We start from the raw sequence: 16745 nt of genomic DNA on the forward strand, positions 1-16745 counted from the left end.
CATTGGAAAGAATTTTTATTTTTTATCCCAAAAGAGATGGTTACCGTTTTTATTAAAATGGTAATTTTACAATATGTTAGCAATAAAGAATAAGATAAAATAGAGCCATTTGAAATATTTACACTTTGAAATTTAGCCGATTCAAATAATTATTTCACCTCAGGGTTTTGGTCAGACAGACAGATATTCTTTGAGTTTGTCCATAATTATATTCATGCGGTCAGCTGGGATTAACATAACTGTGCGAAGAGGTTTCATAGGAATGTCATCAAAAGACCAGCGCCCAGAGAGACAGCTGTCACTTTCCTCTTCCACAGAATAGTCAAACTTCAAAGTGGCTTGCTGGAACAAGGAAAACATTTTTAAAGTTGGGAGCAATAACAAAGTGCCAAAACATTCAACAAATAAATTACAAATACATTTCCTTTGTCAAACGTTGATAGAAGCTCAATGGGCCAATCATTTGAATTTTTCTTACATCCCCGGATCGTGTTGACAAGATGCTTTGCCAGACACATAAGTTAATTACCCCATCTCTTACCCAAATAAAAATTGTATTCTAAGATTTCAATCCCAATGTCATTTAAACCAAAAGCACAAAACTGACCTCGTAAAAGAATTCATCTTCTGCATTTGCAAACATTAATTTCTTCTGTTGGTTGCCCCTTTGCCGTGGATCATTTACCACCTCAACACAGGTCTTGCTGATCATGAGGTAATAGTGACACTTCCCACAAGGCTTATTGGTTCTCTGGGCAGCAGCCAACTCAATCCTAAACAATTAGAAAAATAAATTCTTTTAAAAATTAAAAAGTTTTGCAACATGTACATTTTAGAACCATCTTATACTAATTATCCTCAAATCTAAATTTTACACCACTAAATGTGTAAGATAGCAATACGGGGGTGGGGGAAGAGGATAGGAAGAGAAAATAATTACTTTAATCCACACAGCAGTTTGTAAATCAAAATCCTGTACAAGAATAATAATGTATTAACCAATTTATGTGAACAGGTAGAGCCACACTTTTTTTTAGAGATTTTCTTTCACCCAATGTCAGCATCAAGCACTCAGGATCAGGTATTAACATGACCACGTGCAGATTAACCATTCCTTTGACAATGTGCCTTCCCTTCAACCACTAGAGCACACCCACCAGTTTTCTTGGAATTTTTATTTAATGTATCAGCTACCCTCACTGTCTTAACAAGTGCTAAAAGGGTGCCAATTGGGGCTGAATTTAGATTATTATTGTCTAGTGGCCTGCAAACAATTAATTTTTGCAATGATTACTGACCAGTGATGACCAACCATGGCATAATCATGCCATAAATAATGCCGACCATAAAGGTTGGCCACCACTGCTTTAGAGAGATGTGTGTTCAGCTCAGTTTAAAACAAAGTGACTAACAAAGAGAAAAAATCTCACACAACTCATATTGCTTCTTTGCATTTTAAGATACAAAATTATCCCCAGACACACTGAAAGCCACATTTTTTTCTTTAAAACACACTGTTGTTACTTTATGATTTAGGAAAACATGAGTTAAGATTTTGAAGTGTAGTAAATTAGAAGAATGTCAGTGTCTGGGCAGTGATCTCCTTTGTCAATACAGAATCTTAAACAAAACAAATCATTCATTAATCAACATACCGTGTACATTAATGAGGGACTCATCTCATTTAACAGGGAACTTTAAGCAATTCTACTGCACTAATGTACGTCTGTTGTTTTTTTTAGCAGTTTCCTCTCCTTTTGTTCACAGGCTTTTATTACAGGACAAAGGCAGAGAAGCTCAGTATGGGGTTCTTACTGGAGTTGCTTGTGTAAGGGCAGAGCGATCTGAGGTGGTACGTTAATGAAGCGTTCACTGATGAGAAAGCCCACGGGCTTCTTGTCGTCATTCAATATTTCCTTCAGCTGCTCAAATGTGCCCTTGGGCTGCTTCTCGCATTGGCTCAGGATCAACTCCTTAATCTGTTCAACAGTATCAGTTCCCTGAATATCACAAAAATCGTCAATCAGTCACACAATGATTTTAAATTGTTCCTATTTTTTCCCCTCAAGAAAAAGATTTACACAAAATACTAAAACCTAATCCTGCATAGAAAACATCACTTGTGATAAAAAGTACTAGTACAAAGACATCTACAACGAGAAATTTCATATTTTAGTTTTTTTAATATTGTAGGAGTGAGATGTTTGCTCCTGTCTGTTGATGTTGTTCACAGCACACTCACTTTCAATCTCAAAATAACGAAGCCATGCCAGCTGCTTTTGCCAAAATTAACTTGAATTTACATTTTTACAAAATAATCTGTCCCTCCAAACCAGAATTCAAAATCAAGGGTACCTCTTTGCAATCAGGATGTATCTCAGTTGAAAAAAGGCTTGAAAAAAGTGACCTTCAGAACCCAATTTTTAAGTTTCATAGCAAATCGCTTAACTTCACTGTCTTAATTCAACAAACATTACTGGCACCTCAAATTCTAGTTTCCAAATACACTTTCAATTCCTCTTTTACGGCTCAAAATGTTTTGAATGTTGTCCCAAATACCCATTGATCTTCAGAAGGCCAATTTCAGTCCTCATTTTGACTAACAATTAAAAGTTTTAGGTCATAAGGATTTTGAAAAGTTAATAAAAAAACTAAATAATAGGCAACATATAATCTATAAACTATATTTTGTGAAAATTTTGCAGATTGAAATGACATTCTGGTTAGCCTCTGAGTACTTACTTGTCTTTCAGTCAGATGTAAAAGAGTAATGAACCCAAAAACTTCGATATCATCTTCATCATCATCACTATTTTCATCCAATATCTCCGCTTGCTTTAAATGAAAAAAAGTTCATCTAATTCTGTAAACATGCTGTCGAACAACTTTAGACCATTATTACAGTACTAAGAACCAATAACTTGTACCATTGCAGTTTCATCATAAAAAGCATACAGATATTTTCTTCATAATTCTCCATAGCTCTCCATGAACTCTTTTACAGATAAAACAACCAGATTTAATGCTGAGATATTATTTTATTCACTTACTGATCTGATGCACTGTAACAGAAATTTAAAATCTTAAATTTGTAACCAAACTGCATAATTGCCTTACCCTGATAACGCTTCCGATATGATTTTGCTGTATAATTATACCAGTTAGTTCAGCAGTGTTTACACTGGCCTTCAGAAAAAGCTGCAAAAAAAAGGGCATCATAAGGAATGTAGACAGGAAAAGATCTTGAAGTTAGATCCTTACTGATGCTTCAGCTGAGATCAAAGCTCTACATTATCTTTACCAAGTATCCCATCGAGTGAGGCCAAGCATGTTCAGCGTTAATTTAAAGACACAAAAAACTTTTCTACAATAATAATCCTTGCATTTGATATAGCGCTTTTCACATCTTCTAGATGTCTCAAAGTGCTTCACAGAATATGCTGTAAAGTGTAAAGACTGTATATTTATGGGCGAAACGCGGCAGCCAATTGCGCACAGCAGTGTCCCACAAACAGTCGTGGATTGAAAATGACCAATTTATTCTTCAAATCTAAAATAATTTTCAAGTTACCTGTTTTAACAATTTCTTGATTCCACTATAATCATCATCAGATATGATATGGGCTTCAAAGTCTACTTTCACCACCTGTAATAGACACATGTAAATACTCTTAAGTACGTACACACCCGAACGAACACATCAGTGAAAAGTAAAAATCATTTGTTTTACAAGCTCACGTTCACTACATTATCAGTAATCTAGATTTTGTGATACTTCGCCGTTTTAAAATCAAAGGATTCATTAATACTATTGCTGCACTGTATTATCATTATTACACCTAGAACAAGAACAACTTAATAATAAAAACAATAACAATCCTTGCATTTGATATAGCGCTTTTCACGTCTCAAAGCGCTTCACAGAATACACCGTAAAGTGAATTGACTGTATATTTGTGGGCGAAACGGAGCAGCCAATTGCGAACAGCGGCGCAAACACGACAAACAGTCGTGGATTGAAGTGACCGATTTATTATTGTTTCTTTTCCTTTGCACTCATGTTGCACCCTCCACGTGGGTAGCAGCTCGGAGCATGAACGGCAGCGGGGATGGCTCGACACCCAGCCGGAGGCCAAGGGGAAGATGAACCCCAAGCCGGGCGGAGGGGAGAGGGTGGGGGGGGGGGGGGGGGGGTTGGGGAGGGGAGAGGGTGGGGGGGTGGGGTGGGGGTTTGGGGAGGGGGGGGTTGGGGAAGGGGGGTGTTGGGGAGGGGTGGGGGTGGGGGGTTTGGGGAGGGGGTGGAGGGTGGGGGGTGGGGGTTTGGGGAGGGGGTGGAGGGTGGGGGGGTTTGGGGAGGGGGTGGAGGGTGGGTGGGGGGCACCCAAATGACTATCCCTCGCTACGTCACTGGTGTCTGGGTAGTCCAGTCGGGACCTCCCGCCCTCCCCTCCCGGGCCGTGGCTTCCCAGGGTTGACAGGAGCCGAGTGGGAGGGGGAGAGAGTCCCTGACACCCCCCCACACCCCCCCACCCCGCCCCGCGGCCCCCAGTGACTGCTCCGTCCCTCAGGCCCCGCCTGGCGCAGGACCAGGGGAGGCCCCACCCCGAGACCAGGCCCCAGCGCCGGGGTCGCCACCACGTGCTTCCCGGGGCCTCCCGGAGCCAGAGCCCCGGCCTGAGGGGGAGCGGGGGGTGGGGGGAGCGGGAGGGGGGGGGGGGGCGGCCTGACCTCGTCTATCTCCTCCTCTGACTCCTCGCTGCTCACGGACCCCGACTCGTCCCCCGAGTCTCGCTCCATCTCCTCGGCCTCGGCCTCGGCCGCCGCGCGCCGCTTCCGATCCGCCATCTTGTCACGGCCCGAACCCGGAAACACGTCATCGCGGCCGCTCCTCCGGGTCAAGACCTGATAATCGACCAACTGCGGTGTCTCCGACAGTGTCCGTCACTGTGTCTGTCCGTCACTGTGTCTGTCCGTCACTGTGTCTCTGTCACTGTGTCTGTCTGTCACTGTGTCACTGTCTCTGTCACAGTGTCCGTCACTGTGTCACTATCAGTGTCTCTGACAGTGTCTGTCTCTCTCACTGTCACTCTCTGTCACTCTTACTCTCTCACTCTCTGTCACTATCGGTGTCTCAGACAGTGTCTGTTATTATCAATGTCTCAGTCATGATCACTGTCTCTGCCTCCGTCATCCACTGCACTCTGTCGCTCTCTGTCACTGTCTCCGTGTCCCCGTCTCTGTCTGTGAGACCGGTCACTCTCTCTGTCACTGTCTGACTGGCTCTGGCCTCCTGCACATCCCTTGTACCGTTTGCTACACCCATCAGCCACTACCCCCTGAGACTCTGGAACTCTCCCTCAATCGCTCCACTTGCCCCCTCCTTGTCTGTCTTCAGATCACACCTGAAGACCTTCCTCTTCGACTGAGCCTCTGGTCACCTCCCCCCTCTCTCCCTGGCTCGCCGTCAAGCTCCGCCACTGTTTAGAGCTCCAAGACTCTATCTCTCGTGAAGAGTGCTATATAAATACAAGTTGTTGTTGTGGGAGAATATCTGACTGACGTGATTGCGGTAACTTAGGCCGACTTCACCAGGGAGACTCGGCTTTGGAGATCCAGGTGTCAGTATGTAACACACCGCAACAGCGCATCAAGTGAAAACACACACAAATAGTGAATGATACTCCCGTTTAAGAGGAAACACCACTGGTGAAATGCGTGGGAGAATAAACACACAATTGAAACCATAGAATATTAGATCTACATCTTCTTCAAGACACCCATCCCCCTGGCACAAGTATCTATCCAGCAGCATAAAGCGCTGGGAGATTTTTTCCTGACATGACACTATAAATGTCAATTGTATTGTAGAACGTTTTTGATGTGACGGTAAGTTTCACTTAAGTATTTTAGACAATATTTTTCCTGATAGATTGAGGCAGACAGGCACTGACCTGTTGATTGTAACAAGAAGACCTATCAGAGAAGGCATCTGTTGTAATGGGTGGTGGGTCGGTTGTGGTGAGACCATTATTAGCCTTTCTGAGACACATAGATATGGTTATCCATTCCTGAAGAGAGAGTCTGGCCGCAAAAGAATGTTAGCTTTTGACTCAGCATGCTATAATCTTATAACGACGAAATAGATGACTACGTATGATCATCGAGCGTGCTTGAACAGTATCAACAATTTGTGGTTCTGTTCCATTGTCACTCATAGTTCTGAGGAAATGTCTACAATGAAAGTCCTATTATTGAAAGATCCCAAGGATAGAGAATCAGGACCCGATCCGTACATTCAAGTGAGTAGCTTGAAAACTATTCATTTTGTTCCTGATGCATCCTAGAGGTGCCTCTTTGAATAACTTACTCTGCACAGTGTTTTTGTGAGAAGATTGTTTATCAATTTTGTTTAATTTCAGTAACTTCGGTTTGCTTTTCTTTGATACCAACATTCTCTAACATATTGGCGAATGATTTGTCACTCTGTGAAGATTATCTTGGTGTATTAATATTTCACAAACGTTTTTACTTTGCATTTGATATGTCAGAGTTAGCTGATTTCAGTGTTAGATAGTTAGATAATCAGCTACAGGCCCGCGGGTCATTGTATAGGGAAAGAAATGCTATTTTTTGCGATGTAATATCCACTGCTATTTATTTTTCTTTGCTAGGAGTTTGCTTCACTTGGTCTCCAGGCAACTCTAATTCCCACTCTGTCATTTGAATTTATATCACTAACAGATTTATCACAAAAGGTAGGTATGCGCTGTGCAAATCTGAACCTGAATATAGGAATGGTGTCAAATGTTAAGATAAAGTTGTCTGTGTCCACAAGGTATTGTGATTAGTGTGAAAAGACAGAACTAATAATATGCCTCGGATAATAGGTTCTCATTTGTGATATTTCTTGATAAGAAATGCATAACTGTCAAACTTTTAAACAACAAGTTTGTCTGAGAATTCTTCAGCACATTTCATATTTTAGAAATTTGATAACTACACGTTTCACATTTAGCAATACCCACATTAGACACCAATGTTGCTGTCTTCTTAAAGGACACTTTGATGCACCGAATTAAGTGCTGGATTTAAATATTATGGCTCTTTTTGTGCTAATTTGTTTGCAGCTTTTCCACCCAGAAGCTTATGCTGGCCTGATATTTACCAGTCCTAGAGCAGTTGATGCTGTCAAGTTATGTTTGGATGAGAAAGATTTCAGGGCAGGTAAGAGAGCTACGGAATCATTCTGACAGATTGCAATAGCTTAAGTCATTTTTTGGACCATCTCCTTTTAAGTGTTCATTCTATTAAGACATCAGACCTCCATAGTGCAAGATCATAATTCTTTCATTTTTCTTTTCAATAGCTTGGAATAATTCTTTAAAAGGACAATGGAGCATAAAATCTATCTATGTTGTAGGAAAATCTACCAGCTCTTTAGGTAAGAAAAGTTAGTTTTATATATTGTGCACACTGTTCGTGGGAGAGAGCACTACTTTCCAATATAAAATGTGCTGATGAGGTTAAGCAATGTGAAAAATAGGATTACAAAACCTACAAGATCTACCTCAAGAAGTATTTAGATATTTGCTGATGTAGTTTAATGCAAGCTAGCGCCTAGTGAAACAGGAAGAGTAACATTACAAAATGAAGAAGTGACTATTAGTAGAGGTAAAGAAGAAAGAGTATTGCACAATATAGTGCTTGTTAAGATTGTCAATGCTCCACCAAAGTGGAAGAGAATCTCTTTATATAGATATGCTGTCTTGCCCCCAGCAGAGGGCAATGCAACAACCTATTTCAGAACCATTGGATAAAGTTGTGTCTGCTTTTATTATTTCGTTCACCACATACTGTATTTAGAAAAGGTATCACCTTAGTCATCATCATCTCTGAGCCCACCAAACAATATAATTAAAGACTATTTGCATTTGATGGAACTGTTAGATACTAGAGCCTTGTTTCATGGCTGTTTGTGGGACATTACACAAATACAGTCACCTCATTTCACAGTAAATCCTGTGAAGCGCTTTAAGACGTCCTTCCAACTTGATAAGGTGCTATACCAAATGCAGGGGTTATTATTAGTACAGAATCCCAATTCTCTATTCTTTCCTTGTAAACCATTGTCTTATACGGTAGAGGGGCAAAAATACTAGAATTCTCAACCAACTGTTTTATCTAAAGTAATATTTTATTCACCTTCTCAACCCTTGTACACTCTTTCCATTCACGCTGTCTTGTTCCAAAGTGCTCCATTTCTATTTTCTCAAAATTTCTATTTCCTCCACAGTCATTCTGTCTGTATGTCTATCTACATGCTCTCTCTCCGTCTTCATACTAGCTCATTATTACTTATACAACAACAACAAGATTTCATTTATAGAGTGCCTTTCACGTCGGGAGAACGTCCCAAGGCGCTGGACAGTTGGGTCAGGTCCCGAGCATTGGGGGGAAATGGTCAGGGTGACCATACAAGTCATTCTCCCCATACTCTTTCCCTTGGTCTGCCCCGCTGTCTCCATGCACTCCCTCTCTCTGTACTGCCTCTAAATGCCATCACTGAGCTCTCTCATCGTAGAGTTGGGTTGTCTTAACTATAATCCAGGACATAATTATCCAATAATTGGTGTATGTTAGGACAGACCAGTTTTTTTCTGCTATTCCCCTTTCCCCTGCATTGTCTAACTTTGTAATGTTTTCAAAGTTAAAAGAATTGAGCTGAATTTAGTTTCGGCCAAACAAGACCTTGTTTTCAAAGCAGAGGTTGGAACAGTGAACACAAACAGTTTTACACTCTTGGGAAATATTCGCAGCACAAATACACAAGAATTTGCAAAGTACACACATCGCCACATGAAAGAAGCAGCTAAAAGGCTTTGCATTCTGGTCTGTTTGAGTGGGTGGTTATTTTAGCGACATGAAAGGAAAGGTGGGGTGGAGCAATCCATTTTCGTGATGTAACAAAAAACACAGAATATGCTGTGACGTGGTTTCTCATAACCTGTTTATTGCAGCAGAGATGGGAATTCAACCCCAAACGTCAATTCACCAAATGTGTAGGCAAATAAATGATGAAGAGTACACTTCACGTTCCGGTGCACACAGCGTGACTGGTAGCAAACAGCTTTGGTGTTGCTCCTCGCACATTTCCACCAACATAGCGCAGTCACACTACTTTTCTTCTGCGTCTGTTTCTTTAGTTTGAAATTGTAAATTGTTTATTTAAATACTGTATGCTTGGTGTTAAACATATGGCCCACAAAAACGAATAATCTGCATGTTTGCAAGCAGTGAAATTGAACAGATTGGTTACTTTCATTTGTGAATGTATGACCCAGAATGTAAAGGATATTCTGAGATGTAGGATTTGTTTTGACAAAAGCTGTTTGCTTAAGAATCGAAGGGTTGGGTTATCAACATATTTTAGGTTAATTGAATTTTAGATTGTTGTTGCTTACACGTTTTACATGCTTTACATGAATGTTTTGAAATTATTCAGCCCAACGAGACAGTCATTTATCTCGAACTGGTGACAGGTCAAGGGTTAAACACAGCAATTGACCCCAAAAATGCACAGTCGCTAGACTTTACAGTAAAAAGCCTTTAAGATGTCCTCTAAATGTGGAAGGCGCTATATTAAATGATAGGATTATTATAATTATTATTGCATAATAATATCCTTCAGGATATTGTGCACATGCACATCCCTTATTAACCAGAATGGTCCTCAGTAAAGATGCTGAGTGGGAATGGTGGGTACTGGTTAAAATCCTGACACAGCAATCTATAACAGTAAAACGAGAGGTCACAGACGTACAGAATGGGCCTAGTTATGCAACATTAAACAGGCCACTAAAATATGAGAAGAGAGGGAGCAGCATTTCCTAGAACATTGTGATCCCATCATCTTTAAATGTACTAAGATTTTTAATACTTCTGAGGCGTGAGAATTGCTCAGCTAGAAATTTAAACTCTCTGACAAATAGCAGCACGCTGTGTCTGAGGTCCTTATCAGAAAATAGTCGCAGTACTTGAAAACGGTAAAGGAAAACCTAGTCATTTGAATATCTTTTGGGGGGGGGGCTTTCTTGCAGTTAATGAAATTGGGCTTGCAACACAAGGCGAAGATTCTGGAAATGCAGAAAAACTAGCTGAGTACATCTGCAACAGTAAGTGAACGTAAATGAGAACTTTCATTAAGAAGTTTCCTTTCTTTATTATTTTTTTTAAAAGTTTGCATAATTTTTCTTCCCTGAAAGCACAGACTCTTGTTAGATATGGTGCTATGGGCACCAACATCCTTATGCTTCTCTACCCAAGTGAGCATTCTTCATATGTGAGCCCAGCCCACTGGTGCCGGTAGAGTATTTAATCACGACTGCATCACAGCTTGGCTGGAAGCCATTCTCATTTGATCCCCATATAAAACCAAACCCTGTTTTTACACACTTCGTTATGACGCTGGTTCAGTTACAATGCAAGTTGAGTTTGGACCCCATTCACTGGGCCTGCGTCCACCCTGCATGTTGGTTCAAAAATAGCTGATTTCCGGGTCATCAGTTCACTGCCAATCTCATTTCCTATGATGTCCACATGCAGTGAATGTGGAGGCACTGACGAGTTATATCTGTACCAATCTATGGATGACCCCCCAATAAAAAATTTATCGGCTTATTTTGGAGCACCACAATAGTTTGTAGCAAGTCTGTCCCTTATATTAGCCATCGTCCTCTCTCTTATATTGAGCTTTCAGCTGTTGCAGCTGTGAATTAGTAGGTTTATAAAAACATTGTATTGTTTTTTGCATCGCATTGCAATGCAAGGCTGAGTCTTGTTGGCAAATCGCTTGATTTGAACAGAAACCAGCGAAACATTACTTTTAACTCTTTGTGGTACCACAAAAACAACTATCAGAGGCCGTTGTTGTAATCCTAAATCTTGTTCCTGTTTTCTGCAGAAACATCTTCAGATTCTCTGCCTCTACTTTTTCCTTGTGGTTCATTAAAGAGAGAAACACTTCCTAAATGTCTGAAAGAAAAGGGTAGGTACTGCTACTTTGAATCCAGTATGTGTATGTTTTCCTTGTGTGTTACTTTCATTGGCATTTTAGACTTTAAACAATTAAAGTATCTTAAAATAGATAAAGTCACTTTGTGTGTGTAAACTATTTAAAAAGTAAATTACTGGAGTAATAGTAATATTGTAACTTCAAGAATTTGTAGAAAAATGTAAACATTTAGTATTGGAGTGCTATGGTTTCTCTTCATTTAATAATATTTACAATTTGTTTCCGTTTTACAAATGTTTGTACCAATTTCAGGTGTACCTTTGGAGGGCATCACTGTTTATCGCACAACTGAACATCCTCTCATCCAGCAGGCCTTGAGTAATTATTTTTCAAAACAGGTACACTATATGTCCACAGGATGCTTCATTCTTACAATAGCTGATCACTTCAGTAAATTGTGAACTGTCTTAATGAAATGTGAGATATCAAGGTGATATTTTCTGATCCCCTATGTTCTTCTGTTCCCATGTTACCACTTTTTAACTTCTGTTCAAATTGGTTTGAAACTTAAGATTTCTTGACTGATGCCTTACTGTTCTTGGTTATGCCTTCTAGAATAAAATGCTGTACTACGGGGCCTGATTTATAAAGGCTGGTGTTTTGTCTGCCTCACGTTGTCTGAGTACTTGTCAATTCTTAACTCGCCCTCTGCAGAGAAGCAAACTATGATGGGGGCAAATGCTTCTACATGTTGGTGAGATTATATCATTGACAGCATGCATAAGCAAATATCTGGACATCATCCTCAATGCACGCTTTTTATACTTACTGCTACACAGAGAGAATTGCCCCTTCATTACGTGTTTGAGCAAGGACATTGTCTTTTTGAACCCATCACCTCTTGCTTCTTGGCAGTTAACTCAGCACCTAGCTTGATAGTAGTCGGGACCAATTAACTTATTTTTCTTTTATCTCCATCAGGGAATCCCAGAAAGTATTACCTTCTTCAGTCCTTCTGGTATCAAGTTTTGCCTGAATGTAATTAAGCAGCTATCAGGAGAACTTCTTGATCAAATCAAGGTATGGTTTCTGTGAAGAGCTCATATGTGTTCAGATTCAGATGATCTTATCTCATTAATTTGTTTACATATTGAACCTATTAGCTGCATACAATCTAACATAGCTATTTTTTTTACTTGCTTATAATGGGGTGTTATGATGATTAAAGAAAGTCTATTATATATGTTACTGACTCTTTGACAAGATACAGGTTGATTTTAAGACACAAAATCTGGTTTTAGTTTTGCACATAACTAGAAGGAAGCAAGCGTTAAAGCATTAAAAAGCTTTGCTATCATTTAAATAGCTCTATTTCTTCGGTTTTCTTAGTTGTTTAAGACCAATTGTATAAGCCACACTGTTACCCTGGGTGAGAGCGCTAATTCTTGATGGGAATCAAACCTGCAACCTTCCAGCCTGTATGGTCAGGCAGTGACTTTACCCCACACACTTGCACATCTGTGTAGATAACTTATGACAACAGTGTCTACAATGAGCTCAGTTTTAAAGTTGCTTATATGTATATAACAAAAACTGTTCTAATAGTGTATATATTCTTTCAATTTGCTTTGAATACAACATGGCAGTAGATATTGAGCTGTTAAACTTTCAATACTGTTGCTCGATTTCTATACCTTCAATGATTTATGAAAATCTGGATCATTTTATACTGAATTGTTTTTGTATTACAGTTTGCAGCCATAGGACCCACGACAGCTGATGCCATGGTAGCAAGTGGACTGACTGTGAGCTGCACTGCTGGAAAGCCTACACCACATGATTTAGCAATTAGTATACGGAGCATCCTCCAATAACCGTGGAGCACACACTTACAAAGAGTTGCCCTTCGTTTAACAGACTATTTGCTTGACGATTGATTGTCCTTTAGAATTTTTTTTGTACTGCAATTTAAGGCACAACACGTGAAGTGCAGAGCAGTTGCATCCAAAAATAATTCTCTGGAGAAGTTATTTGCACATTAGCAGTATCTTAAGAAAGCTAAAAACAACCCTGTTTTGGGATGTTAAACAGTTTAGCAGCTTAGCTGTCGTCAAATACAAAAAAAGCAACAAAATTGAAAATTGTCTTTGCACTGTTAGAGTTCCTCTATATTAATCTATACGCACCAAAGATCTGTTTCACAGAATCTTTATATTTTTGATATTGCAAACTTGATGAAAACAAAATGTCTGGAAGAGCTGCAATAATTAAGTGCTTATTTACCGGACCACAAAATGTACTAGCAGTTTGTGACCAGCATGAATATTGAATGACTGAGGTTAGAGAGAACTGCAAGGAAATACTTTTATACTGCCTCCCTGCGATTTTGTGCGTTTAACTGAATGTAATAGCTATTTGTTCATTTGTCATTTTTGAATTTAATTAATCTACAGTGTCAGATGTAAGCATCCATATTCAGGAAAGGATTCCTTCATGATGACTTTACTGCATTAAGACACAGTGAAGAAAACTTTCCTCTGGAGTCTAAGCTATCTATGTATTCTGGTGCGTCATTTTAGGGAGGAACAGTAAAGAATGAAAAAAAATTGGTATTTTGTTTTAGCACTTCCCATTCCTCATTGATCTCCTGCTGGAAGTGATAATGCTATATCAAGTCTAAATTGTATTGTGGCAGCTTGGCACTGTCAATAGTGCTTTTGTGGTATCATGTATCAGAAGGTTGTGGCTTCAATTCTCATAGTAAATTCTGAGCTCATTGTCCAGTCTGACACACCATTGGTGAGGTACAGTATTACTGGACAACCAGTCTTTCAGGTGAGATATAAAACTGAGGTCCTGACTGCCTGTTTTCAGGTGGCTCATCATAGGGCTACCAAACAAAGTGAGCAGAAGTGTAAAGTGCTACCTTGTGGTGGCAGGGATGCTTTTTTATGAAGCAGATTATACAGAAGAAAGTGTAGCTATTGTTATTGATAGATCTAACCACCCATAAGGGTCACAAAAGTGTATTTGCTTACTTGTTGTTTGTCATGATGCTGAAAACACTCAGGTCAACTTGTCAACTAGCTGTGAAATCTGAACTTCTGTTCATTGCAAATAATTTATTTACTTGTTGTATGAGCTTTATTTTATTTGGTTTCCTCCTTGAATTTCTCTCTTGCTTTCATCTTTGTCCATTTCGTAGGTTTTCATTGGCCTTCTTTCTTCTTTTTTTCTTTATTCTCATCTACAGGTGGCATTTAAATAGAATTTCATCGAGTGTTACGGCACAGATACACAGACAAATTTACTGCTGTGGGTCTTTGATATGTCTACTGTCTTGGGTACACTGAAACATTTTTAAAAAATATATCTTTCCCTAATTTTAACAGATGAAGAAAACTTCTGACATATAAAAAAAATTAAAATATCTACAAACCTAAGTTGTAAAGACATGAAGGCTACTTGTAAATCAAGTGTGTTGAGGACTTGACTTATGTGCTTGACCTGGAAGTCACAGTAAACTGGTTTCAAAACACTTCATCTTGGTCAATGTTGGTGGATAACTCTTATATTGTAGCTGTGAACCGTCCGATTGTGTATCTAAAATGTAAACACTGTAGTGTATTGTATACTGAAGGATGCATTTTGCTATGCGAGTAAAATCTGTTTGTGATTAAAGTGTGCTTCTCACAAAATACATTTCTAACACTGTAAATTCTTTTAACTAGTGTGAAGCTGGGAATCCTCCAGCAGATCAAATACAAAATTTGCGTTCTCACTTTCATATCCATCTACAGCCTTACTCCACTCGACTCGACCTTCTGTAACTCTACTGCTGTGGCTGCTTCCTGCGCACAGCTTCAGCTGTGCTTCATGTCCTCCACCCCATCTATCTCACCATGGTGAGCTCCATCTGTCAGGAACTCCATTGCAGAGTCCATTCTCCTCCCTACATCTATGCCTTCAAAACCCACCTTAAGACCCGTCATGGCAACTGCAGTTATGGTCACCATTTCCCCAGCTCAGGCTCCCAGTCAGCTGTGTGAAGATGTCCTCTCAATGTGAAAGGTGCTCTAAAAATGTAATTTATTCTTGTTGACTTGGAAACAGATCGCTGGAAGACGACATTAAAAATGAAAGTAATGGGAGAAACATAATTTATTCATACTATATACTTGTATAAACGTCCTACAGTAGTTATGATGTGTTCTGCAACTATAGGAAATACTGCTGGGTTTTAGAGTGCATTGGTTGTTTGAATTTCTCCCCAGTTGCAGTCTTCACTGCTGAATGGAGATTATTCCAGAGCATTGGATTCATTGCTTTGAATCATTCTCAGCTTCTTGCTTTATTCATTACCTACATTTAACAGTCTCCCACTATGCATTAACATTCCTGTGCAATGAGCTGTTCAGTTTGGATGAAAGGGGCACAGAACAAAGAAAGAAAACACCTAATGGAAGCAAGTCTAATAAATCAGCTATTTTTTGAGTGTTTTTGAAAACTGCAGTGCAAAAATATTGCCTCAGTAGTTGATAAGTGAGCAAGTTTAGGTTATGAGGCTAAAAGGCCAAGGCTACAAAAGTTGTTTATGCTTTGTGAATTCTTCTGCTCAGCAAGGCGCGAACTATCAGTTCTGGGTAATGGAACACATTTCTACATTTTTCCACCACTAAGCACTCCCATGTCAGGCACAGTCAGATACAGATGCAGAATAAAACTCCTACTCTGCCCGCAATGTGCCTCTGGCCTAGCCTAGCCTAATAAACAGACACAAATAGAGCAGTGTGTTTTTTCTACTTCTGGCACCTAATCAACCTTATGATACGACCTCTGAATGTCATTTACAGCACAAGACTGTGCCAAATTACGAGTTGTATCTGGGTTGCGACAGTTCAAACTCATTTCACATTGGAATTAAACATCACTTTAAAAATATGATTTGATTTGGGTGAAATGCAATTTACAATATAAAAATCCTTGCATTTGATTTTTGGATATATAATAATCCTTGCATTTTATACAGTGCCTTATCACGTCATCAAGAAGTCTCAAAGTACTCAAGAGTGTCTGAACAACGTGATAAGGCGCTATATCAAATGCAAGGATTATTATTAATAGTAATAAATGTTTCACGGTCCATTATGTGTGTTTTATTGGTGGTGAAACATGAACGGTCCAGTTGATATAGTATATTATTATATAGTATATGTTGATATACATTAGAACAGCCCTACAAGTGACAACTGCCGGTCCAAACTTAGTTGAATTGATTTTGTTGATATGATGAGAGATTCCAATACGTTTAATGCAGGTTGTTAATTATACATTTTAGTTAAAATTTAGTTGAAGTGCTCTTTACCACGGTAAAATTAATATATTTAATTATTTACTTGTGTCTTTTCTGAGGTTTTTTTTTGTTCTGTTTCTTTTTTTGTTCTGTTTTGCTTGTGTCTTTTCTACAACCCGATAGTTTGGAAAACAAGCTTGCTTCCTGGCAGCTGATGCTTTTCAGACAATGACACACACTTTCACACACAATAGTAGATGTGCAGTGGAACAGGAATAGCAGTTCTGAAGGTGGTGTTTGTGATTACATTCTTGATGTGATTTGCAAACGGTGAAAGAGAGAGAATGAATGGATTTATGCTATGTTCCGCAGCTGAGCAAATTTACCCTCTAACTCCAGTCAACACTCAACATTAACACTTTCACATTGAGGTAAGGAGAT

The 16745-nt window shown here is 39.4% G+C and overlaps 2 protein-coding genes across 4 annotated transcripts; one reads left to right on the top strand and one right to left on the bottom strand.

The window, feature by feature from the left end:
• Positions 1-4872, bottom strand: bccip (BRCA2 and CDKN1A interacting protein). Its single transcript, NM_001292283.1, is given in 7 exon segments — positions 1-342; positions 608-773; positions 1816-2000; positions 2743-2835; positions 3118-3198; positions 3572-3646; positions 4729-4872. Coding segments are annotated over 7 exon segments (888 nt in total). The 5' UTR covers positions 4846-4872; the 3' UTR covers positions 1-171.
• A 563-nt stretch (positions 4873-5435) lies between these two features.
• On the top strand, positions 5436-14720 carry uros (uroporphyrinogen III synthase). Of its 3 annotated transcripts, none has more exons than XM_007903963.2 (10): positions 5436-5886; positions 6218-6299; positions 6672-6755; positions 7128-7224; positions 7367-7441; positions 10098-10172; positions 10961-11044; positions 11324-11409; positions 11993-12091; positions 12763-14720. In XM_007903963.2, the coding sequence occupies exons 2-10, from the start codon at positions 6228-6230 to the stop codon at positions 12883-12885; spliced, it is 795 nt and encodes a 264-aa protein (XP_007902154.1). In that variant the 5' UTR covers positions 5436-5886; positions 6218-6227; the 3' UTR covers positions 12886-14720. The 3 variants fall into 3 exon arrangements, with proteins under 3 accessions (XP_007902154.1, XP_007902155.1, XP_007902156.1); XM_007903964.2 differs by having other exon boundaries at positions 5436-5622; XM_007903965.2 differs by having other exon boundaries at positions 5436-5616.
• The last annotated feature ends 2025 nt before the right edge of the window (positions 14721-16745 follow it).

This window comes from Callorhinchus milii, unplaced genomic scaffold (assembly GCF_018977255.1).
Source record: "Callorhinchus milii isolate IMCB2004 unplaced genomic scaffold, IMCB_Cmil_1.0 Scaffold7, whole genome shotgun sequence".
Lineage (NCBI taxonomy): Eukaryota > Metazoa > Chordata > Chondrichthyes > Chimaeriformes > Callorhinchidae > Callorhinchus > Callorhinchus milii.

Bases quoted from the DNA above. Each gene is read 5' to 3' on its own strand.
- uros (XM_007903963.2), top strand. From the start codon at position 6,228: ATGTCTACAATGAAAGTCCTATTATTGAAAGATCCCAAGGATAGAGAA. The intron at 11,045-11,323 runs GTAGGTACTGCT...TACCAATTTCAG, and splicing joins TAAATGTCTGAAAGAAAAGG to GTGTACCTTTGGAGGGCATC. The intron at 12,092-12,762 runs GTATGGTTTCTG...TTTGTATTACAG, and splicing joins AACTTCTTGATCAAATCAAG to TTTGCAGCCATAGGACCCAC.